The sequence below is a fragment of the Artemia franciscana genome, chromosome 4 (genome assembly GCF_032884065.1).
Source record: "Artemia franciscana chromosome 4, ASM3288406v1, whole genome shotgun sequence".
Classification (NCBI taxonomy): Eukaryota; Metazoa; Arthropoda; class Branchiopoda; order Anostraca; family Artemiidae; genus Artemia; species Artemia franciscana.
In genome coordinates, this window is record NC_088866.1 from 54,667,656 (window position 1) to 54,693,540 (window position 25,885).

General features: G+C 37.4%; 1 protein-coding gene across 4 annotated transcripts in view; it reads right to left on the reverse strand.

Annotated features, from left to right (window-relative positions):
* LOC136026606 (PRA1 family protein 3-like) overlaps positions 1 to 20,431 on the reverse strand; it is a 42,604-nt gene extending 22,173 nt beyond the window's left edge. The window contains exon 1 of one of the 4 annotated variants that reach the window (XM_065703328.1): positions 20,293 to 20,431. Coding sequence is in view for 1 of the 4 variants with exons in the window: in XM_065703326.1 (XP_065559398.1) it covers positions 10,359 to 10,376 (18 nt within the window). In the remaining 3 variants the exon portion in view is untranslated. Of the gene's footprint in view, positions 1 to 10,358; positions 10,392 to 19,596; positions 19,750 to 20,014; positions 20,093 to 20,292 lie in introns of those variants that run through there. The other 3 variants (XM_065703329.1, XM_065703327.1, XM_065703326.1) reach the window with 3 other exon arrangements.
* Positions 20,432 to 25,885: the final 5,454 nt, after the last annotated feature.

Below are 25,885 nucleotides of genomic sequence, written 5' to 3' on the forward strand. Positions count from 1 at the left end.
AAGGGATTCAAGGAGGGAAAACACGTACGCATTTTAAAAAAAATCAATGATTTGGCAATCACATTTTAAACCATCTAATAAAATAGTTAAGGCCTATCTGATCCATACTATTAACTTGGCTACTTTTGAAATGTCTTGAAGATGTAGCTCACAGATGTAGGGACAGGTAGCTCAGGTACTCACACTTCCCACAATCAATAACAGTGTATTATTGTTCATAATTGCATATATTCATTGTTTGCAGACAGGAGGAGAATAGTGCTTCCAGTGGCTAGTTTTTCTGGAGAAGAGGTCAAAGAGGTGAAAGGACTTGTTGTTAGTCCATATACTTCCCTACAACTTTTGGAACTGGAACTGGAAGATAGATAGATTATCAACAGATCTATCCATAATATCAACACTACTGTTGTTTGCATTGTAACTTGTGCATCATAAGGATTATAATTGGGTCTAACATGGTTCGCTGGAGAATAAAATTGTAAATAGCAAGAGGATTAGAACATGGGTGTAGGCACTTAACTACTTGTGGTCTTTGGGGAAAGAAACACATAATTATTCCAATTAAATAAAGGTTGACATGACAATTAATTAGAATGTTTTCTACCAAATATTGTTGCTAGTTCAACAGCCATATGATTAAGCCAATTATTAGATTTTTTTTAAGTTTACTGCAGATTGGGTCCACATTGAGACCAAAATATTGGATAGTAGATACTGACTGTGAATTCCTAAATTGCTTAAGGTTAGAATTATCTTTGCATTCACCCACTCAACAGTCACAAACAGTTGGGGGAAAATAGTTGAAAGTGCAATAGGCTGGGAACTGCCAAAATTCGTTTACTACTTTCAATCAACTGTAGATATTCGAGGCACGTGTGTTTATTTTCAGATCATTTTCCCCTCTTCTTTCTCAGCTGGGTTGACAATATCCCAATCTTTAATTTATTCTTCTTTTCTTGTAATATGTTAGTAAGGTTCTTCTTGGGACTATTCTATAGTCCCAATACTTTTCTTTCTCACACTAGCATCAAAACCTTCTTCTTCTTCTGGATGAAAACTATAACTAAAACTAATACTACTGCTACTAACAACTCATCCCAGCACCAAGCCGTCTGTGGCCAATACAGCTACGCCTGCTCTTCCTCCCTCCCAACCCATTCAAAGCCTCCCTATTTATACCCTCCCAGGAAGTTCCTATTTCCTTTAAATCTTTCTTTATGACATCCTCCCATCCCAGAAAAGGACGACCTGCTTTCCGTTTAGCCCTAGATTGTTGGCCGAAAAAGACAATCTTCGGCAATCGGTAATCCTTTCCTTCATCGAAAGCGGGATTGAACCACATTTTTGTACAGTCTACTGTTTGAAATACAGTCAGTATTGTGACCAGAAACAGCCCGTAGGCAATTTCTCTGGAAAACATCTAGTAAATCTTCATTTATTTTTTAGAGCGCCTATGTTTCAGAGCCATATTTGACCACGATCACCGCTGTACCTTCCAGTACTCTAATCTTGGTTTGAAGACTTATCTTTCTATTGTTCCAAACTTTTTTGAAACTGTAATAAAACACCATGAGCCTTGGATATTTTGTTTTTAACATCTTCATTGTTCCCACTGTCTTGACTAATAATATTACCAAGGTAAGTGAAGCTGGCCACCTTATCAATCTTTTCGTTACCCAGTGTCACCTTTTCATTTTCACTTATTCCTTGCCTTAGTGACTTAGTCTTCTTAACATTAATTTTCAAACCTATTCTAGCACCCTGAACTCGAAAACACTCTAAAAGTCAATTTCTTTTGCTCACAGTTTCATCTAGGATGCTTAAACCAACAGCATAATCGAAGTCCAGGAGAGTTCCCCCCCCCCATTTGATTCCCTGGTCTTCCATAACCTTTCCTGTGCTCCTGAAGTCAAAGTCCATCCAAATGATCCTTATGAAGGGGACTTGACTTACTTGACTTAAGGCTCCTGCCGCATGGGGTGCGGCGTAGAGAGCTTCGCAACTTGACTTCTCCAGGCGGACCAGTCTGCTGCTAAATGAGGCGCCTCGTCGACAGCAATGTTGGCCATCACCAAGAATTTGTCGAGGCTGTCTTTCGACCTTGTCCGAGGTCTGCCCCTCGGGCGAGACCAGCCATGGGCTTTTGGGTCGAAGTCGTACACTATTCGGGCTGGCGTTGATGTCGGCATTCGTAGGAGGTGACCGAACCATCTGAGAGACCTCTGCGCTATCTGGACGGAGAATGGCACCTGGGAGGTGAGAGTAAGCAACCTTGCGTTGCTTACAAAATCATCCCACCGGAATCCCTCGATCCGGCGAAGCTGTTTCGTCTGACAGACGTCTATCATTTTAAGGATGGTTGATTTGAGGGGCCAGGTTTCTGCCGCGTAGAGCAGGACGGAGCTTACGGATGCGTTATAGATTCGCATTTTCGTACGCCTTGAGATGTGCGGCATTCTCCATAGACTGTTGAGTCTACCGACGATGGAAGAGGCTTTCGATATTCGGCTGCATACCTCTTCGTCTACGGAGCCATCATTGGACAGCACAGAGCCGAGGTAAGTGAAGTTTTTAACGACTTCAACAAGTGTTCCGCAGACAGTTATGGTATCAGGGTGCGAGACTGGACCTGGGGGTTCAATTGCCATAATCTTAGTTTTGAGCCAGTTGATTTTCAGCCCCACTTTTGCTGCCTCTTCCTTCAGGACTTCCAGAGCGTCGGTCAGCTGGTCGATTGAGTCGGCAACGAGAGCAAGATCGTCTGCGAAGTCCGCATCCGTCAGAATGCGATCTCCAAACTGCAGACCAAAGGGCAGGCGATTTGTAGTTCTTGTCATCACATAGTCTATCACACAATTGAACAATTCCGGGGCGGCGGCACACCCTTGGCGAACGCCAGTTTTGATATTGAATGTCGTGCTCCGTTTTCCGTTGACTTGGACGCAACTCTCGGTCTCTTCGTACAGCTTTTCAAAAAGCTTGCAGTATTTATCAGGTAGACCCGTCGATCTAAGTATTAGCCAAACAGAGTTGCGATCGACGGAGTCAAAAGCAGCTTTGAAGTCTACGAAGGCCACGTATGCGTTCCTCCTGAATTCTCTAGTTTTCTCAATTAACTGGCGCATAGTGAAGATTTTTTCGACAGTGGACCTCCCTGGCATAAATCCGGCCTGCTGAACTCTCCTTTTTCTTCGGAGGATACTCGTGCATCTGTCTAGCAGGGTCATGGCAAAGAGCTTTCCAGGGACTGAGAGAAGGGTTATACCTCTGTAATTAGAGCAGATGCTCTTGCTCCCCTTTCTCTTCCAAAGGGGCAGGATTATGCCGAGTCGCCAGTCCTTCGGGACCCATTCTGTGCGCCACACCACGGAAAACAGCATTTGCAGCCAAAGTAACATCGCCGGTCCAGCATACTTCAGGAGCTCAGCGGATACTCCGCATACGCCTGCCGCTTTGTTATTCTTTAGACGTTTCAAAGCAGAGTGGATTTCTGCTGTCGTGAAGGAAGTCTCTGGTTCGTTTGACGGCACTTCCTGAGTGCTGGCAGCTAGGCGTGCGAGTTCCTGGTCAGTCTGTGCTACAGCATCGGCATTGAGGAGACTTGAGAAGTGGTCTTTCCATCGACTGACCTGAGCGGCCTCGTCACTAAGTGGCTGGCCGTCCGCAGAGACAACAGATGCAACTGAGGGGGCTTTGTCGCTTGTGAGGTCACGGAGGTGCTTGTAGAGGCTCCCGACGTCCCCTTTCATGGCTGCGCCCTCCAGCTCGTTTGCCTTCCTTTCCACAAACAGTTTCTTGTCTCGCTGTATCAGCTTGTTGCGGACACCATTGAGGCGCCTGTAGGTCGGCATGTCGCCAAGAAGCCTTGCCTTGCGTCTCTGCTCAATGACGTCAAGCGTATCGAACTGAACCCACGCTTTCTTAGCACGCTTCGCCCTTCCAATATTTGCGGTCGCTGACTCCAGGACATTCTTCTTAAACGAGATCCATGCGTCCTCAGAACTTTCAAATGGCAGGAGTGCGTCGAAGCGGTTCGAGACATCAATGGCATACTTGGACCGTATCTCTTGATCGGAGAGACGAGAGACATCAATCTTGGTCGGTCTAGGTTGCGAGCGCTGGGCTTGGAGCCTCAGTCGCATATTAGCTACAACGAGGCGATGGTCAGTGTTACCAATCTCGGCTGACCTGTACGTCCTGCAGTTACTAATCGAGGATCTCCATCTCTGTGAGACAATGATATAGTCGATCATTTTTTTGGTACGGCCGTCGTTGCTGTACCATGTGTATTTGTGGATATCCTTCCTTGCGAACAGCGTGTTCGTAATGACAAGGTTATGCATGCTGCACAGTTGAAGGAGCCTTAGCCCATTGTCATTTAGAGGGTCCGGAATAACTGGTCCGATGACTTGCCGCCATAGGTCGTGGTTGTCGCTCACTGTTGCATTCATATCACCCAAAAGGATGACAATATCGTGGGGGGATATCTTGGACAGTTCATTAGCCAGGGCAGAGTAGAAAGTTTCTTTTGCTTCGTCGTCGGCTTCATTTGTCGGAGCATAGCAGACAAGGACTGTCATTTTTCCTTGCTTATGACTCAGTCGAGCATTAGCTATTCTATCCGAGACGGGAGTAAATGACAGTAGACACTTTATGGACTTGTTATCAAGTACTAGTCCGACCCCATTTCTCCTAGTCGTTGTCTGTCCAGACCATAGAAGGTGGTATCCCTCACCTATGGGATCAGTCCCATTCCCGACTAGGTGGGTTTCTGTTATTCCAGCAATAGAGATGCGGAATCGCTTCAGTTCCATCGCCAGAAGCGTCTTTGCTCCGGGAAAGTTCAATGTCAATACATTCCAGGTGGCAATCCGGAGGCCACCATGGTCAAGGAGATTCAAACGCTGGTCACTTCTCAGTCCAGGGGCGAGCAAGGGTCGTGATGGGATAAAAGAAGATCGGTCATCCGAGGCAGTTGCTAAGCTATTCATTGCAATCGATTTCAGGTGGAGGGTTGCAGGCCCAACCGACCCTAGGCCTGGATTCTGTATAGAGCCAGGATTTACCTGGATACTGAGAATCCTGGGGTGGGCTCCACCCACCTCATGAGGTTGAGGCCACCCTGATCGGAGCGATTAGTTAGGGGAAACCCCATATCCAGAGGTACGTGGTCAACACAAACACAACCTTGCTTCCCTCCTTATTTAATACAAAACCTTCAGCTAAGAATATTAGAGAAAAAGCTTTCATGCTAATAGAGAGAAGGAGTTTGTACAAGAATTTTCTGAGTGATAGATCATATGATAACAAAAGAAATGTACAGAAAGTGGAAAAAACATTAGGATATGAACTAAGGAGGTGTGAAGTGGAGGCCATGGATAAAATTGCTAAGGATCTAAAAGATGCAGCTAGACTGCATAATAGTAAAATATTGTACTGGCATGTTAATAAATTGGGAGGGAGTGTCAATCCAGAGTTTTCTCAGTTAAAGATAGCAAGGGGGCCAAATATGGTGATAAGGAAAGACATGGGTGAAAATTTTTGAGAATGTACTAAACCAAGATACAGTTATAGGAAGAGATATACAGGAGAATGGAAAAGGTTGTGATACCTTGGATGTGAAGGAAGACTTGTTTTGAGAGGAAGAATCAGCAACAGTACTAAAAGGATTAAAAAATAATATGGCTCCAGGTGCTGATAGTGTGGTAAATGAATTTCTTGAATGAGGGCTCTGAGGTTAGAAATAAGTTACTGATATTTATGAATATAATTTTTGAAAAAGATGAGGTGCCTTATAATTTCAGGAAAACCTTATTAAAATCACTGTATAAGAAAGGTGGTAATTATTGAGGTATTAATCTAGTCTCTCCAGGTAACATCTGCCTTAAAAAACATTATATGCATATTCATAAGATATACACGGCAAGTATATATGGCATAGCTCAAGCAAACCCAAAAATGAATAAAAACAAGAAACAGGAAATTTAAACAAAGATTAACCATGCAGCATATCATGGCACTCTCATAAACTACTAGGACCAGTAATTGAAACCTGTTCTATCCTTAAAGAGATGGGTTTTTGGTATATAATACTTGAACATGAGCCAGAAAACTATCCATAGACTAGGTTTGATTAAAAGCTAGCCAATCCATTCAAAATAGCCACAAACAACAGAAGGTCAATTTACACCCATAACAAGAACTTCATCCTTGCGAAAATATTCAATATTCATATCCAGACCAGAGGATACAATGAAGATGAGGCAGATGAAACCACTCTTTTTTACATGGTGTTTTTTAATTTGTGAGGGCAAAACCAGAAATAAGAATAACATAGCCCCTTAAAATGATTGTGTACCATCACCAGCAAAGCATCCTTCGTTTTTATGTGTCGAGAGATTAAAACCTATACTAGCCAATGATGGAGTTCAAAAATATGTGAGCAAAAAGCTACCTGATGAGGACATAAACCTGTTGGCCTACTGGTAAAAAAAAAATAGACAAACATGTACTTTTAGTATCTTTAGTAAAAAAGCACTTGAGCACCCCAGCCTCTTTAGCCAAGCAACAAGGTTCAGCGTTGCAGAGAATATTTAGAATTAACAGAGGACAAGATCAACTGCAAAACATTTTTTTTTTTTATGTGTGTTTTTGAAAGGTCAAATTTTGACATGTTAATTGAAACCGTTAGTGTGTTTTACCACTTTGAATTGTAGCACATTTGTAATGGAACTGAAAATAGTTGTAATCAAATAGTAAATACTTCAAAAAATTACACTGGCCAGTAACTGAATTGTAAATGGCTTAAAATTTCAGTTTCAATGGCTAAGTTGACCAATTCTATTAACCCCTAAATTTCATATCCCTGCCTTATTCATTAGTGAGCTGTGTTCTAAGACCTGTGATATGACTTCTTTTCATGAATACTATACACTATAAAATTGGGTGATTAGAGGGGGCAACAAATACTGTTTTCATCACTTAAGCAGTTGCAGAATTTTCTTGCTTAGTATATATAACCAAAATGGATACCTTAACCGGGGCATTGTTACAGACACTGACCAGTGAAAAAAAATGTATCATACTAATATTAATATGGCCAAAATTGTATTTGAGCTAAGTACATTTTCCTGGAAGGTAAAATATACATTAAAATAGCAAACAACAACAATTAGAGTTACAATAACCATTTAAGAAGTACTGAACATTTTAAAAGATGTATCACTTTCATTAAAGTCGGATTTCTACCGCTAGGTGTATAGCTAATTACCAGTAATGCCATTGGTTGAAAAACCAATTGATTCCTAAGCCACTAATATTTCTTTTTCATTTCAATTTTTAAAGATCTAGTCAATCTATACTAGTCTGATCAGTTACTAGTTGAACTCAACTAATATTCTTATGTGATATTAACTTGCTTAATTGTACAACCAGAATAACTACTACTCCCACTGAGATGATATCCCAACATTTCGGATCTTAGTAGCTGGGTTAATTGGGATTTGTCCTGCCCTGGGAAAAAAAATTATATAGTTTATTTTGGGTTGGAGCCCCCTCCTCTGTCCTAACCTGTTTTATTTCTTTATTAAATCTTTGAATTATAGGGAAATTTGGTTAAGCTCTATTACTGTCCATTGATACAAAAAGTTCTATATATGGCTTCATGTTTCCAAGACAACCTATCTTGTTTTACTTAGAATTCAAACTCTTTATTTATGCTAAGTCTATTAAGGCAGAGCAGTTTTGAACTAATTTGACATAGGTTATTCATTACTAGTACTTGAGGCAAATTTAGGAAAGTCCATGCGTTACCATCAACTGTCCAGAATTATCTATTTTCTTTTGTTTAGGGTTGTGATTCTCTTCCTGGACAGAGTCAGTTAAATTATTGAAGTTTCAATTTATTTTGAAATATGTCTGAGTTTAAATTATATTAAAAATAAAACAACTATCAACAACTCACCACAGCACCAAGCCACCTCAGGCCAACGCAGCTATGCACGCTTCTTCTCCATCCCAATCCATTCAAAACCTCTTTACACTCTCCTTGGAAGTTCCCCTTTCCCTTAAACCATTATTTGCGAACCTTTCTAACCCAAATTGTGGACAACCCACTTTCCATATAGCCCAAAACTGTTGGCCAAAAAGGACAATCTTTGGCAATATGTTATTCCTCATCTGCAGAATAAGCCCTAGCCATCTCTACCTTTCTCTCATTATCACCCTAGAGAGCAGAATTGAATCACACTTTTTGTACAGCCTACTGTTCGAAATACGATCAGTCAGTCAGGTATCCAAAAGAAGCCATAGGCAATTTCTCTGGAAAATAGCTGGCATACCTTCCTCCAAATTTCAGAGCACCCATGCTCAGAACCATATTTGACCACTGTCATCACTGTAGTATCCAATATTATAATCTTGGTTTGCATATTTATCTTCCTATTTTTCCAAACTTTTTTTAACTGTGAAATAGCATGCTGAAACTTGGATATTGTACTTTTAACATCTTAACTGCTCCCATCATCTTTATTAAGAATACTACCAGGTAAGTGAAGCTTCTCACCTGATCAAACTTTTTGTTACCCAAAATCACCTTTTCATCTTCACTTCTAGCCTTAGTGACTTAGTCTTCTTAATAATAATTTTCAAACCTATTCTAGCCTCCTGAACTTGCAAAACCTCTATAATTTCATTACTTTTGCTTATACTTTCATCTAGGATGCTTAAATCATCAGTATGATCTAAGTCAAGGAGATTTTATCTTCTACATTTGATTGCATGGTCTCACATTACCTTTCATAAGCTTCTTAAGACAAATCCATCAAAATGATTCATATAAAGGGGGATACCATATAAGAATAAAAAGAATCACTCCAGGAATAATCACTTTAATGTATTTGTCTGGTATACCATACAAGGATAAGATCTTTGCTAAAGCTTTTCTATCAACAGAATCAAATACTTGCTCATAATCTATAAAACTGAGGGCTAAAGATGTTTGACAACTCAGGCACTTCTTAATTCTTAACCTAAGAGTTTTACCCTTCCCAAAACCCAACTGCTCATCTCTTTAAACTTTTTCTACAGCATCTCTTAGTATAAAAAGTATCATCATAGAAGTAATTTGCTGCCTACTAACATTAGGTTAATGCCTCTATAATTACTACTCACTCTTATCACCTTTCTTATAAGGGGTTTGATTAGGGTATACCTAAAATTGCTTGGTACTTCCCCTTTGAATTCTATTACTAAATTCAAACCTAAGAAAGGTTTGAACCTTATTTGTCTCATCATCTGTTTTGTACTGGTTGGGCTTGGGAGAAGTTGTTGTAATTTGACTCATTTTTCAGTAAAGAAGGTACTCACACAGAATTAGATGGCATATGAGAAGCAAGATTTACAAAAATGATGAAAATATTTAGCTATAAAAAGCTGATTTTCTCTTATCATCAAAATATCCACCATAGAGTGAATTACTGGAGACTGTAGGTGATGGTGAATGACCATTGTAGCCTGTACTTGTACATTTCCAACACCCCCTTTGGACAGTAATTTTTACTGTTGTAGGCTTTACAAGTAGTTAAATGACTAAGTGTAACCCAAGTGTTGAAAGAGGAATCAGACAGAATCAGCATTTATAACTTATTTGAGTTAGTATCAAAAGAGAGCAATTTCACAAGACTGTATTAAAAATTCTACAAGCCAATCCAACATGGTTGCCAGCAAACATAACTGAGGTAGGGACAAGGAGAACACACTGTTTGATATCTTTTCAGTTCTTTCCCAACATATTTTAATCATTTCATTTCTAAGGGCACTCCCTTCCTTATGGTCCCATATATGGCCCTAGGATATAGGTCTGCACTAGACTAGGAAAAAAAATTGATCAACAAAATTCTTACTTTACAATTTATAGCCTACTTTTGCTAATCGCATCTTAATTATCTTAATTTGCACTCAGGAGTAAAAAATGGTTTGATGTTGGATTTATTTGGCTCTATTATTGAAATGACAATCAAAATACATTACACAAAGTATGAAAAAGAGGGTTGTGACTGTGTTTACAGGCCAGTAACCACCTTCCAACTAGGAGAGTGCCAGGATAGACGCAAGTTAAGCCCAAATGTTAACAGTGAGCACAGATAGTTATGATCAAGGGGACTATCCTTTTATGGTTTAGAGTCGACATTGCTGCACTATGTCAATTTCTGATAGAGTATGTAAGTTGGCTAGGTATGACAAGCAGCATCAGCACCCTAGCCCAGCTCTTTCATATATACAGTCAACTCTGGGCTTATGAATCTTCTTAGAATGAACCTGTGTTTGTATTTCTTTAAGTAATTGAGTAAGGAACTTACATTGTGGTTGATCAACATATTTGGATATAAGTAGCATGGCACTGCACCTGCATTGGAAGGTCAAAGATAGGAGTTTTAGGGTAGATATCCTTTCACTATATAGCTTTTTATCAAGTCCAGAGATGCACTAGGTGGCTCTCCTTTGCAAACCTTCAATAAGCTGTGTATCACTTTTGTGAAAAAGTGAAGCAAAGCAGTTCCAAAGTCACCACAAAGCAGTTCCAAAGTCAAGAACTGGTCTAATAATTGCCTTACCATATATAGTTTCAAGAAGGTTCCACAGGATTGGCTAGTAATAGTAGTTGTTCATTTAATAATAACAAGACTTGAATTTGCTCTGGAAACAGTTTGTACCAAGTGTTCATGGAACTTTAGAAGTTTATCTATAGTGACTCCCAGGTCTTTACTACTAGAGCTACTTGGGAGACAAACAGGGGATGATGGCTGGTTATCATTCATAGTACGGTATATTGGTGTTAAGGATTATTGTGAACAAAAGGAATGTTGAAACATTTTGAAAAACCGAAAAAGAGAATCCACTTGTCAGCCTATGCCTGTACGCAATTCACCAAGTACTTGGGTACACCAAGTAGTTTTGAATCATTATTGTAAAGGGTTAAGTGGTTACTGACTTTGGGTATCATATCACTCATATAAAGAAGAAATAATGTGGGTCCACTAACAGTTCCCTGGGAACACCACTTAGGACTTCACAGTGCTGCAATTAGGTACAATTGCCATCTATTGTGAAGAGTCATTGTGAAGATTCAATGAAGTTATAAAGCTTTCCACCAAGTTAACAAAACAGTTTCGTTGCATAGATTTTTTTACTTTAGTGCTGTCCAAAAAAAGTAGAACTTTATTTAACTTTTTTTTTAGAAAGTCTACAAAGTTCAGCCATTAGCAGAAGATTGTGGAAAATTTAATAAACCACACACAAACAAGTGTGCATATATATCATAGTGTATACTTGTTTAAATATTCTTCTTGGTAAAAGAATAAGGGTTAGACAGAAAAAAAAATTCATCTAGGCCTTACTTATTAAAAGGAAAAAAATAATTAAAAAGGTGGATTTCTCAGCTCCATGTCTGATTAATTCAGTTATTTGCATGGGCACCCATAAGTTGAATTTTAGGGGGGGGGGCTTGTCAGGTCTAACCAGCACTTCTAATCCAGTATAATAGAAAACACAAAACAAAAATATAATAGCCAACACAACAGCACTGCCTAAGTAAAGAGCAATGTGGGCACAATGTATTATTTGTTGTTTTTTTCTTGTTCATTTTTTTTACCAGGGCAATTCTTATTGAAAGAAATGTTGAAGAAACTTCAAAAAGAGCTCATTCAATTAGAAACTTCCCCAACACACATTAAAACAACATTTTCAAACCACCATTTTGTTCAGCATAGTTTAAAGGTCCAAAAATTATGGTTTTGAGCATAACAACCCCCCCACCCTCAGGACAAGGTTTGTAAGTTATGCCCTGGGAGGATTTAAGGTTTTTATATAAAGTGGTTGCATAAACCTTGGCAGGGGCTCATTGGATTGGTAATCAGAAGTTCTAGTGGCCTTTTTAACAGTCAAAAGTAATTGGAGGTCAACCACCCCCTTCCCCCACTATAATTATTTTTCCAAACACATTTAATCAAGATGTTCAGATAGATATTTTGTTCAGCATAGTTGAAAAGTCCAGAAATTTAAGTCCTTGAGGATGACCCCCCCATAGCCCTCAGGGCAAGGGTCATCCTTGACAACAGCATTTTGGAGGTGTGAAATTTAAATACATAACTATATTACACAAATTTGTGAGATAAAACATTTATTTCTACTTATATTTATCCTTTTCCACTCATATTTATGCTTAAGTAACGTTTCAAGTGGCTTTCCTTAGTGTGTGACTTTGCTTACTTGGACATTCAAACTGGAGGTTTTTTACTGTTGATCCCCATGGGGATTAGCCTTTGGGTTTAAATTATAATTTAAACAAATAAAACACAGGCAATATATTTGGAGTGCTTCTTCTTTCAAATTTGCAAAGCTGCAAATAGTGCACATTTGCCAAATGCCTATAATGCCATAAATTTCATTGGTTGAGCCATTTTCTGGGGAAGCAATATAAAATAATCAAAGCTGTATTGGTACCAGCTGGATTTTAATCCTGAGATTGTTGGGGACAGTAGGATCAGCCACTAAGTAACTTTACTAAGCTGCTTTTTTTTTAGATTTTCAGAAATAGTCTGTACAGAGGGGAGTGATATCAAACAGGAAGTTATATTAGTGCTAGCAGGATTTTAATCCTTAAACTGCTGGGAATATGTGATTGAGTATCAGCACTTTCCACAGGTTCTGTCTAACATGAGATTTTGTGAAATAATGGTTGTATAAAAAAGGATGCCCCCGAAATGCAATAGCAAACAGAAGCTAGTCAGCATAAAAAAGTCCCAAGATTTCTAAACTGGCTGTATATACAGTCCTGAATCAGATTCAAAGGTAGTCTTATGTGATAGGTGTGAGAAATGGCTATGCATTGAATCCCTAAACATACCCAGCTCTGAATATGAGCTTTTCACGAAAATGTCTACCATTGGAGACATGCAGAGGTACTTCTTGATTTACAAGCACTCTGGTGCTCCAGCAGACCCCTTCTCATGGGCCAAAATTTCAAATTCCATAACATCTAAGGTTCTAGCGTTTTGGTTATTGTAGAAATAGTTAAAGCAGCAGTAGAAGAGCTGAAGCAAGACATTACCAATACAATAAACAAAGTCAAGAAGGCGTTACTGATCTTGAGAAAATGTGGCCAAAAAAATACCATTTCAGAAGTTGAAGAACATGTTAGAGCAGCAATTCAGGAAGAAACAAAATATTGGAACAAGCTATCAAGTATCACCTTGAGCAGACGCGGACCTGCTGCAGACTGCAGTTCCACAGCAGGGGATGATTTTGGACTAAGCTGTAATGTTTCTCATCTGGACAGACTATAGTCACCAGATGAGAGTGTAAATAGTTCGTTTGTTTCAGTTGATGTTTCATGTATTAATGAGTTGTCCTCAAGTAGTTCCCATTTTTTCAGTGCTAATTCAACAGTTTCTTCTGGTGCTTCATCAACTGAGCCTCTTTCTACTGGTGTATTTTTTGCTAATAAATCATCTCTGCACAGTGCAACCAAAAGTGCAACTCGTCATGCAAATGATATTGGAAAATTAAGGATTCTTAGTGTGAACACTGATGGCCTCTTCAACAAGGTTCCAGAACTCTATCTCCGCCTAGCAAAAGAAATAGTTGATATTGCAGCCATATCTGAGATATGCCCCAAAAATGTGAAACAACCTCTTAGAGCCCAAGCGCTTGAAATCAGTGGATACCAACTCATATCTAATATTGAGTCCGATGCCTGCAGGAGAGGTGTTGGAATATATGTAAAAAGCAGTTTCAAGGTAAGCACTTTGATTCCTTCTTCCCGTTGCTGTGTTTGGGTTGAGAATATCTGGGTTAGACTGCAGTGTGGTAATTCTACAATGGTGGTCGGAGTGGTTTATTGTAGTCCTAATACCCCCTCCTGCCTTGAATCAGAACAGTATCTTGCTAATATCATTTCTGATATTATCAAAGACTCTTGCAACCAACATGGGGTGATTCTTAGAGACTTCAATTTTCCCAATTATGATTGGGTTGATGGTTCTGGTTTTTCAGGCAAAGAACAGGAATCTCCATTTCTTACTTGTCTGTTTGAACATTCGCTGTTCCAAACTGTTGAGCAACCTACACGGTAGAGAGATGGTCAAGCATCCAACATACTGGACCTAGTTATTCTTAATAATCCACATTTGTGGACTAAAAATGAATTTCTTGCCCCTATTGGTAACAGTGATCATGCTGCTATCCTCACAGAATTGCGCTTGTCTACTACTCAACCTCTCCCTGAACAACACAAAGTTATTGATTACAGGCGTATCTCTGAGAGACTTGCTGTGTCTCTCAGCAAAATGTAAAAAATAATCCCAAGCTGTTTTGGCAGTATGCTTCTGTTAAATGCCAAAATAGGCACTCTGTCCCTGATTTGGCTCATCATGGTCAGACAGTTTCAGACCCAGCTATTAAAGCCAAGATCCTAAATAACCAATTTGCATCAGCTTTTACATCAGAAACTGCTAGTAAGCTCCCGGCTCCCCCCTCATATATTGTTACTCAACCAATGCCACCTCTTGAGCTGACTGAGGAGTCTGTTATGAAACAGCTAGCTTTGTTGGATGTAAATAAATCTGCAGGGCCAGATGGCCTCCACCCCCATCTCTTGCATGAGTGCAGAACGGAAATAGTATACCCACTCTCAAAACTCATTAGACTATCTCTTGATAGCTCAAAGCTTCCTGCTGAGTGGAAAGTGGCATATATTACCCGCATTCACAAAAAGGGAACAAAAGATTCTGTGGAAAATTACCAGCCTATTAGTATTACCTCTGTTGTTGTTAAGCTTCTTGAACGTATTGTCAACAAAGCAGTTATTGAGCATCTTGATTAGAATCATCTTCTTAACAGCTCTCAACATGGTTTCCGATGCAACAGATCAGTTTACACTAATCTGCTTGAGTCATATGACTATATTACAAAACTACTGGAGTAGAGAATCCCTGTTGACATGATCCTCCTTGATTTTTCAAAAGCATTCAACAAAGTTTGTCATAGGAGACTTGAGCTTAAGCTACAATCTATTGGTTTGGAGGAAAAAATTCTTAAATGGATTCTGGATTTCTTGAGGAATTGTGTTCAGCATGTAAGACTGTTTGATGCAGATGGCAATCCTATTCTATCCTCCTCTCAGAATGTTATAAGTGGGGCTCCACATGGTAGTGTTCTTGGCCCCACCATGTTCAATCTATATATATATAAAAATAAGTTGTCTGTGTGTGTGTGTGTGTCAAGTGACGTCATGTTTGTGTGTTGACTGACGTTATGTTTGTTGACTGACGTCATTATAAGGATTGAGCTGTATGTGTAGTGAAGTTGTTTGTCAACTGACGTCATGTTTGTCAACTGATGAAATTACATACTGGGACACAAATGATGACCGGGACACAGGGAATATAAATGACGACTGGGAACCTCAAAGAGAAATTACAGACTGGGACACCCAGACACAAATCACAACTGGGACACAGGGAATATAAATGACGACTGGGACACAGGGACACAACTACAACGGGGACGCTGGGGGCACAGGTGGGATATATAAATGACAACCAGGACACAGGGATTGTTTGAATAGAAATTACAGACTGGGACACCAGGACACAAATGATGACCAGGACACCAGGAATATAAATGACGACCAGGACACTCAAAGAGAAATTACAAACTGGGACACCAGGACACAAATGATGACCGGGACACAGGGAATATAAATGATGACTGGGAAACATCATTAGAATAATGAGGTATAGATCTGAATACAGATTGTTTTTCCATGGACAATTATATGTTGCATGTTCAAGAGTCAGTAAACCTGACAATCTATTTATATGCAACATATATATATATATATATATATATATATATATATATATATATATATATATATATATATATATATATATATATATATATATATATATATATATATATATTCACAGGTGGGACACAACTACAATGGCGCGTAACGACTTCCACGCGCGGGGGGGGGGCGAAGTGCCCCACCAACTAGGTATTGGGGTGGTGCAAAGCGCCACCCCAACAGCTAGTATTTTCATAAATGATGCTCCTCTAGCGCTTAAAAGCAGGATGATGTTATATGCTGATGATTCCAAGGTAATTGGTCCAGCTAGTACTCTTGAGCACTTCCCAACTTCAAAATGACCTTGATCTCCTTAGCATGTGGGAAAAATCTTGGCTAATCACTTTCAATGTGTCAAAATGTCATGTTTTACACTTTGAGCACAAGAATATCAATACAACTTGCTCTCTTTATGGTCAGCTTCTTTCTCCAGTGTTGGTAGAACGTGACCTAGGAGTAATTGTTGACAATGATCTTAAATTTAGCACTCATGCAAAGAAGGCAGCAGCATCAGCTAGCTCATCACTAGGGCTCATAAAAAGATCAATTTCCTCCCATTCTCCTAAAATTCTGAGCCTTTTGTATAAAGGACTTGTTCAGCCATGGCTTTGAGACAGACATGGTCCTTGCATCCCCCTTTTTCAAAAAAGATGCTAAAATTCTTGAAGATGTCCAGAGAAAAGCTACTTTGATGGTGAGTGGACTGCATGAGCTCCCCTACCCTACAAGGCTATGCAAGCTGAAACTCCCCACTCTGGTTTATAGAAGAAGATGGGGTGATGCCATTCTGGTTCATAAACTTATTAATTCAAAGGCAGTTCCTGGTCTTCTTCCTCTGGCGTCTCAGGATTCTTGTACAAGGGGACATAACTTGAAGTTATCCAGGCATTTCTCCTCAAAGCAGCAACACGCCCATTTTCTTACTAACCATGTTGCTAACCTCTAGAACAAATTACTGCCAGATACCATTGCTGCCCAAACCACAGACAGCTTTAAGAACCATCTTGACAACAAATGGTCAAAAAAAGAATGGAAGTATAACTGGGAAGCACTCAAATCAGCAACATCAAACCACTAGTCAAGTGTATGTATTCAACTATGTGTCATGTGTTATCAACTCTGAAGTTTCTACAAGAAAAATCCTTATATTGCTCCAAGCTGCAATTTAAGGTAATTGAGGATGAAGTCCAAAGACTGTTCAGACAGGAGAACAATAGAGAGGGGAGAAAACTTAATGTGGTTGCATATGGTATACCCCAGCAACCAGGAGTACTAAATGATTACCTGCTCATCAAAAGACAACTTGCAGAGCTGTACAGCATAACAAGTGCAAACACAAGCAATATTAGACACTTAGTAGTACAACCACTACCAGTTGATAGACCAAAAACCAGCCCACAGCCATCCACCCCCATTCTCACAAGAGGAGATTCAAAGAAGCTACCAAAATTAAACTCTATTAAATTAAGTTTATTTATTAATAAACACTATTAAAAAAAATAAAATCTGTCAAATGTGTTTTTCAAGAAGAGTCACTAATCAGTGAAATGAATTGAAGGACTCTATTGTCCCCCTCTTTCTATCTAGTATTTTAGACATCAACTTGACAAGGAGTGGGAGATGAAGTTGTGTAGGCTTGACTGGGAGTCATTGACTCAAGAACACACCAGGTCTAGGAGACCTTAAAGCTCTCAAATGGATTAAGGTGATAATTTGTGCTTTACTGAAAACAAAATATATTTTGAATGTTTTCACTTTTTTACTTAAATAAATAAAAAAACGTTAAGATTTCAAGGAATAAATATCAGGATATGTATAATAAACTGATAATCCACTGTCATTTTTTTTTCCAGTAAAGCCTTGATTATGTTCTGGTCTTAGAAGGCATGGGGGTTGTCAGCCATACTAATGTTAATTTTTCCTTGTTTTGAGTTTGACTTGGCTATTTCTTCTAATTTCTGTTTGTTTTGAGCTTTATTTATTTATTGATAGTGATTTGTGCTACTTTCACTCTTTGAGGATTGTTTGACATTATTTCTGCCCTTTTTAGCTTATTGCAGCTCTTTACTTTTCTTTGAAAAACTTCTGTGGAAAAAGTTGTTTTCAATAAAAATATATAGCAGCAGTGTTCAGCCAGGGGGGGGGGCTGGAAGCCTCCCTTAAGGGCACCTATGATTATTTGCAATAAAAATCATTGTAAAGTCAAAAAGGTGAAACTCTTGTGTGAGTAGGACAAACTTTATAGCTTGCAATTTTATGAAAAACTTTATTAACTTTATTGATGCTGTGAAAGCCCTGCATTATACAGTGTGAGATCTACCAGCTAGGATATCCATTAGCCAATCTACTCAATCTTGGTTGATACCTCCTGCTGTTAATTTAGCCTAGAACAAAGCCAGGTAAATGTACAACTGTCCATATTATTGACTTACCAATAATGTGAACATACCACTTGATGCCCTTTTTATGCTCTTTATGATAATTGCCAATTATGTGATAGCCTAAATGCTAATTTCATGGCCAAAACATTATTATAGTTTCTTTTGTTATGATTTTTCATAAACTATCTTTAAATAATGTTCAATACCCAGCCAATTAGAAATTCTTTTGCATTTGGACATAAATCCAAATGGTTTTGAAGGGTCAAAAAACAAATTCATAATGAAAAAGTGTTGTCAAATACTATCCAAATTGGCAGTACTAAAATACTTATGGTAAAATTTTAGCTGAGTGACTTCTTGCTATCTCAGAAAGGGGTTAGGTTAGGAAAATGAAACAGGCTGTAGTATATTCTGGGAAGGTATTTTAAAGTACCCACCTCTACTGCTTTTCCCACTAGAGGGCCCTGAAATTAGCCTATATGACAGGTCCATACCTATTGAAATTTTGACAAAACAACATTTTACCTTAATTTTCAGTTATGAAATTCTAGTTGATTGACTTTTGGCTATCTTGGAAAGGGGTTAGGCTATGAAAATGAAACTTTCAGGGATAGGTCTAAAGGCTAAAATATGTTTCAGGAAGGTATTTTGAAGTACCCACCTCTAATCCTTCTCTCTCTCTAGGGGGCCCTAAAATTTGCCTACATGACAGGTCTATACCTATCAAAATTTTGACAGAATAACGTTTTACCTGAATTTTCAGTTACCAGTTGCCTTTTCTCTGCCTTTAGTTCTGAAAATGCAATTCCAGTTATTTGAGCACAATTCTAAGCCATATCAATTTTTTTTCAAAATTTAGGAAATGTAGACTATTTACATATCTTTAAAACGTTATATATTAGGATTGAGCAAAGTTGTGAAGCTGAAAACAATTTTGTTGTACCTCATTCAAGCAGAAGATCTAGGTAAAATTCAAGTTAATTGACTTTTTGCTATCTTGGAAAGGGTTTAGCCCTTTCCAAGCAACCCTTTACCCTTTCCAAGATTAGCAAGAATTCAATTAACTAGAATTTTACCATACTTATTAACTATTTAGTTATAGGATTTCCTTTACCTCTTGAATATAGGCCTCTGATTTGGGAAGTTGATTTGTAATGGTTTGATATCATTTTAACTACCTCCCCTCCCCTCTTCAGACAGCTCTGAGCTTGGGTCTTAACAGAACACATTTTTCCTATACAGTGAAAGAAAGGGCTTTTGAATTGTGACAAAGTCTAGATTCTAAACAATAGGCAATTAACTTACAATGGGGCCAGTTTCTTATTTTTGCTTTTCCTGCTTACAATGGGGCCAATTCCTGGATTTCTTCTAAAGTAAGATTGCCGTCAACTAAGAAAAATTGCTAGAACACAAAGCTAGAAAAAAAACACTAGATTCATGAAAAAAAATTCCTTATTCAGCGAGAAAATCATTAAATTCATAACTTAGCAGCTTCAATAGACAACGAGCTTTAGTGCTTCTAAAGCACCGATTTCAATTATTTTTAAAGCTATAATCAATGCGATTGATTTATTTTCTTATCATGTTCAACTCAAGGGCACTAATCAACAGGGGGTACAGTTGCCCTCCCTAAATTTTGAAAATAGCTGTTATTTCGTCGTTTTGTTTCTTTTCTATGTAAAAATTCCTCTGAGTTCTGAAAAAATATTTTCAAACAAAGTACCTGGAACAATCCTTCCCCAGCTCCAAGCTTTTTTTTTTAATGACTACTTTAACTTTTTATATTAATGTGTTAATGTTGACAAACAGTGGTGTAACAGATTTATTTTACTTCTATCATAAAGTTTTTCAATAGCCTTATTCAATTCCAAGCTCTATCCAAAATATTTGGAAATTGCTTTCTCATTACTGGATCTAGCATAAGTATTGAGGGATCAACAAAAGTTTTAAAGAAAATGTTTGCTTTGGAGTGTTTTCATTGAAAAAATAATAATTTTTTACCGCTGATGTATTAAATGAAGTTTGCCAACACTTTAAGTTTCCTTGACTTGACACCACTATGAAATTCTGTTAATTTGAACTGTGATGCTAATTTACAGTGGTCCTAATTTACAAAAATGTATGACCTGCAAAGATTTTGTATATTTAAAAATGCTGAAGATAATGAAGGTATTTTTGGTGTTTAGAGAGGACAACTACTCAAACTCCCACTATTTGGCGTTCCTGAAAACTTTTAAGAATGAAAATTCTAAAAAAAGATTTCCGTGGCGTAAAAAGACATAAAAATAATTAATAATCTGTAGCTATATCAAACAATAGCTTTTATTATTTACAAGAAAAAAAAATTAGAAATAACTGCTTGCTTACCTTATACTTGGTTTATCAATAATAAAAATAATGACTTTGGTCATTAATTAGGCACAGGCAAAAAAACATTTGAGGCAACTGGCTTGCTAAATTTACAAGTTTTAAGTTGTCGCGTATTTTTAAATACATGATAGCCTCAGTTCGTAACTTCTGTACGTATACCTAGTTTTGTTATTATTTGTATCGAAAAAATTTTACAGCTTGATGAAAATACATGGAAATAATCAATTCTGTCGAGATTTTCTTGCAGAAACTGAATCTAGAAATCATATTCACATATTTGATGAATTGATGAAAAGAGATCTTTCTTATGTAAGCAAGGGAAAACAGCATACTTTACATGTAATCCACGCCAAATTTACAATATTTTCACAAGTGGATGCCCAGGCCGTAATTAAGCTTTATGCGGGGCTGCCGTTCCAACATTTCCAGATTAAGCAGTATACTTTATAAAAAAAATTGTGATCTAATTTTTCTATCAGCCCAGTGGCCGTTAATTGTAAAATCTTTGTTTAATTTATATGTTTTGGATGAAAAATAAAAGATGTCTATGTCTACCATTATTAACGAACTAGTGTATCCGAGACATAACAAAGAGAATATAAATATATTATATTTGCAGTTAGTGTCTTTTCTCGCTAATTCTACGCCATTGCATTGAAACTGGGCATGGTTGGGAAGTTTAAATTGCTCTAGAGTTGATATTTGAGCATGACATGTACAATAACGCCGAGATAGACCGAGGAAGTGAATTTAATAGTATATATATAATAAAAATTTTGCTAACATATGGTACAGTGTTTTATTACAGTCAAAAATTAACCAAGACTGCATTGATCAAGCTACTGATAAGAACTATTTGACTTCTTACCTCCAGAGGCTGTATGCTCAATAACAGCTCCTACTTTATTCAGGATTTGGATAAATTTTACGAAAACGAATCATGAGCATCCTTATCGGTCCCTGTCAAAGCATTCACTCGTGGAGGCAGGGGCGGATTCAGGATTTAATTAGGGGAGGGTGCATAATAGGTTGCTTCAATAAACTTGAGAACTAAGACATACCCGCAATTAAAAGGAAATCTTGACAATTATTTGTCATATGTATGTAGTGGAAATGGAAGTTAATTTAATCTAAAACCTGGCGAGGGCTTAAGTTCTAATAAATATGTTGAAATTAAAATGGTATAAAATATTGGCACAAAAAATAGTAATTTATAAAAACCACCCACTATAAAAAAATAAAAAGCTGTTCACCATCTATGAAAAAAATGGTATTTAATATTTTCTGCATAGTGTTTTGCCTTTGTACTTCGGACAACTATAGCGGATGAGTTAAGCTTTTTATTGTAAAAAAAAAAACGAAAAAAAAAACGTTTTTTTGGGTCAGGCACTCTTTGTGAAAATTTGTGGGAAATAAGCATAAAGACACAACTTGTATATTCGTAAAAGATACATTAAACATTAAATACTAGTTTGTTTAGGGGTGTTACAGGAAAAACAGAACAAAGAGATAGAAATACATAGAAGACATTTAAAACTAGGGTTTTAAGTATAGGCAATAAAGCATTAACTAATCACTTTTTTAAATAGATGTTTTACAAACAGTATGAACGTCAACAAATCTCAAAAATTTACTAACCAAAATTTTACTTTTCATAAAAACGCAGCGCATCTTTTCCGCTTTTTAAAGTTTAATATATTTCGCTTAAATTACATAATTCACAATTTTATAGGAAAAAGTCTATTTCGCTGTTTCCACTCCCGCCATATCTACTTATTACACGGTCAATGTCTACCTCAATAATTCGGTGAATGTTTATCATGGCCAGTCCTGTCAATTTAGAGCTCTTCGTTAGTATTTCCTCTTCTATTTACCGTAAAATATTCGAATAAGACCAAAATCGTCAGAAAAATAGGAACTTTATTAAAAATGCATGTAGGTAGGTGCCTCAAACTATGTATATGAGTCAAAATACTCCTTAAAAAACAAAATATTTATATGTTTATTATTTTTGTATTTGATAGGTAGAGATTGGTGATTTAAATTCTCAGGGTTTCAAGCTGTGGAGCTTTCTAATTATTTTTTTAATCTTGATATTTTCAGATATTCAATTCAGAAGTTTAAATCTCGATATGTCTGTAGAGCACAAAAATAAAAATCCTAAATTTGACTCAGATTTAGCATTAAGTAAGAGAATTACCCTTTAAAAATTTAGACTTCATGCTTAATATAAGGACATCAACATAACACGTATTTAAGACTTAGCAAAATTGCCTCCCCATAAAAATATAACAGTGATGGAAGTGAATCAAGTTGTCCAGTCAACAATTTGCAAATAAACAATAACTCGTTTAACACACAGCAAAACTTGAGAAAAAACATCGATATTATATGGGACAAGAACTATTTGTGAATGGAACAGTTTTAGAAAGAACTAATAAAGGTAAAAAAAAAGTATCGGAAAAATAAATTAAAATTTGATATATAATTACATTAATAAGTACCTGTTGTATTTTTGTTTGCTATGATCATTTTTAAAATTTCTGATCGTCTTGGGTTTCATTCATACTTCTATGATAAAATATTTTTATTCGTTTCAAGCTAGACTTCCATATTCAAGTTAAAATTTACTTATTCTAAGATGTTTTTCTTCATTTATATTAGTAGCTATTGTATGTTTATTCCCTATGATTGTTTATTTAATTTCTGATTGTTTGGGGTTTCATTGGTTCTTTAAAAGTAATTTCTGGTCGTTTTGAGTTTCAATTATTATATTTTTTATTTTTATTAATGCTGATATTAAGTTTAATATAGCCTTTACTTTTCTTTAAAAAAACTTTCTTTTCTGAATTTTAGACAAGGAAAATTCATATTGAAGAAGTTGCCGTAGAAACTTCGAAAAAGCCTCATTAGATTGGAAATTATAACGTATAGTGCCCCTTTTAAATATCGAAAGTGATTGGAGGGCAACTAACCCCTGCCCCTACAGCCATCATTTCCCAAACACATCCAATCACAATTTCGAGATACCTATTTTGTTCAGCGTAGTCAAAAGGTACAATAAATATGTCTTTGAAAATGACACCCCACTCAACCCTCTGGGCAAGGGTAGTTTATGCCCCGGGGCTTACAAGATTTTTATGGAAATGGTGGTCGTACAAACTTCGAAAGGAACTCATTGGATTGAAAATCAGAAGTTTTAGTATCATTTTTTAGATTCAAAGTGATTGTAGGGGAACGACCCCCCCTACCCATGTCGAATTTTCACTAAATGCATCCAATAGAAATTTTTGAGATAGCCATTTCTTAAGTCCAACGATCCCATAGCAAGGCCTTTGGGATTAGCACAACCTCCTAGAGTCTTGGAGCGAGGGTTGTCAGTCATGCCCAGTGGGCACATAAAATTTTATGGAATAGATGGTCAGGTGAACTTTAGATGAGGCTTATTTGATTGAAAATGTATAGTTCTAGTTCCCTTTTAAGAAGGGAAGTCCCCTTCCCCCTCCCTGATATCTTCTTTTCCTCAAACACACCCGATCGACATTGTGAGATTGCCATTTTGTTCCTAATAGTCACAATAGCAAATATCAATGTCTTCAGAGTGGAAACACCCCCTCCCCCATACCCCAGGGACAAGGGTTGTAAGTTACAGCCCGGGGCATATAAGCTTCTTAGGGAACGGGTGGTTGTATACTTTGGATCGGATGGGGCTCATTCGATTAAAAGTCAGAATTTCTAGTTCTTTTTTAAGAGTCAAAAGTGAATGGAGGAAAACAAGCCTCTCCCCCAAGCCAATCATTCCCCAAAACACATCCGATCAAAAACTTAAGAGAGTTACTTTGTTCATCATTCCCCACAGTCCTCAGGGCAAGGGCTGTAAGTTAGGCAATCCGTTCACGTTTACATATAGCATGTGGTATTGAGAAAGGTATGCATGTTTGACTTTTACTTTCCAAAAAGACGAAGAACATTCAGGCAAGCCTTTAAGAGAATGTTAAGGCAAGTATTCAACAAAATCAACACATGTTATGTGTATACGGATTGTCAAAAGGGCATAACCCAGAAATGACTGAGTATACTAATTTGGAACTTCCAGGAAATGATAAGGGAGACGACCCAAAAAGCAATATTTGCCGCTACCGGTGCTATTATAACTACTATGCTACTACTGCTGCCAAGACTACTACCGCACTACTCTATTTAGAATATTGAGGGGGAACTTGAACTAAATTATAACACGATATGTGCATGTGAAGTAGTTTGGGTATTAAATTGGAACTTTCAGAGAATACTGAAAGGAGAGGATCATATGACCAAAAGGCAATATGTGCAGGCTACTACTAATACTACTATCGCTGCTTCATTCACTGCCTCTACTACTACTACTACTACTACTTCTTTTGCAACTACTTGTAAGGCTAAGAGCATTAAGATGAACATTTCAAGAAGTATATGAACATACAGGCTATCAAAAGGACATTCAGCAATGGCTAATTGTATTATGTTGAAACATCAAAACTTAATTAGAGGGATGTTCTGCTGACCAAAGGGCAATACGTTAATACTACTGCTGCTACTAGTGCTACCGCTATTATTATTACAACTATTACTAAAGGCATGAAGTTGGAATTTTCAAGTAATTATGAGGGGGTGGGGTGAACTTAGTCACAAAACACCGTCTGTATGCAAGTTGTCAAAAGGGCGCCACAGCAATATCTGATAAGCAGTCTGGTGTCTGAAATTGAAACAAACAGGGCTTGCTGCAGCGGATGTTGAAATAACAAAAAAAAAAAAAAATTAAAATCCTGATGTTACTGATTATACTCATACTTCTGCTTCCACTAAAGCAAAGGCTACTACTACTACTACTACTACTGCTGCTATTAAATCTAATGGTATTAAGGCGAACAATTTGGATATATTGAAACTGTATGGAACTAAATCGTAACACAATATGGCTGCAGAGATTCTCAAAACGCAATATGAGGAAATATTCAGGAACAGTTGATTGTTTCAAGTTGGAACTTTCCAGATGCTATGCACACACTGCTGCTAATACTAATACACTAATACAACTATTGCTATTACGCAAGCTAAGAGTAGAGGTGAAGCTTTTAAGGAATATTTAGGTGGATGCTGAACTAAACTAAAACAAAGTACGAGAAAAACGAAAGGGAAATATTTTTTTTTTACGAAAGAGACTAAGTTAATAAAAAACGAATAA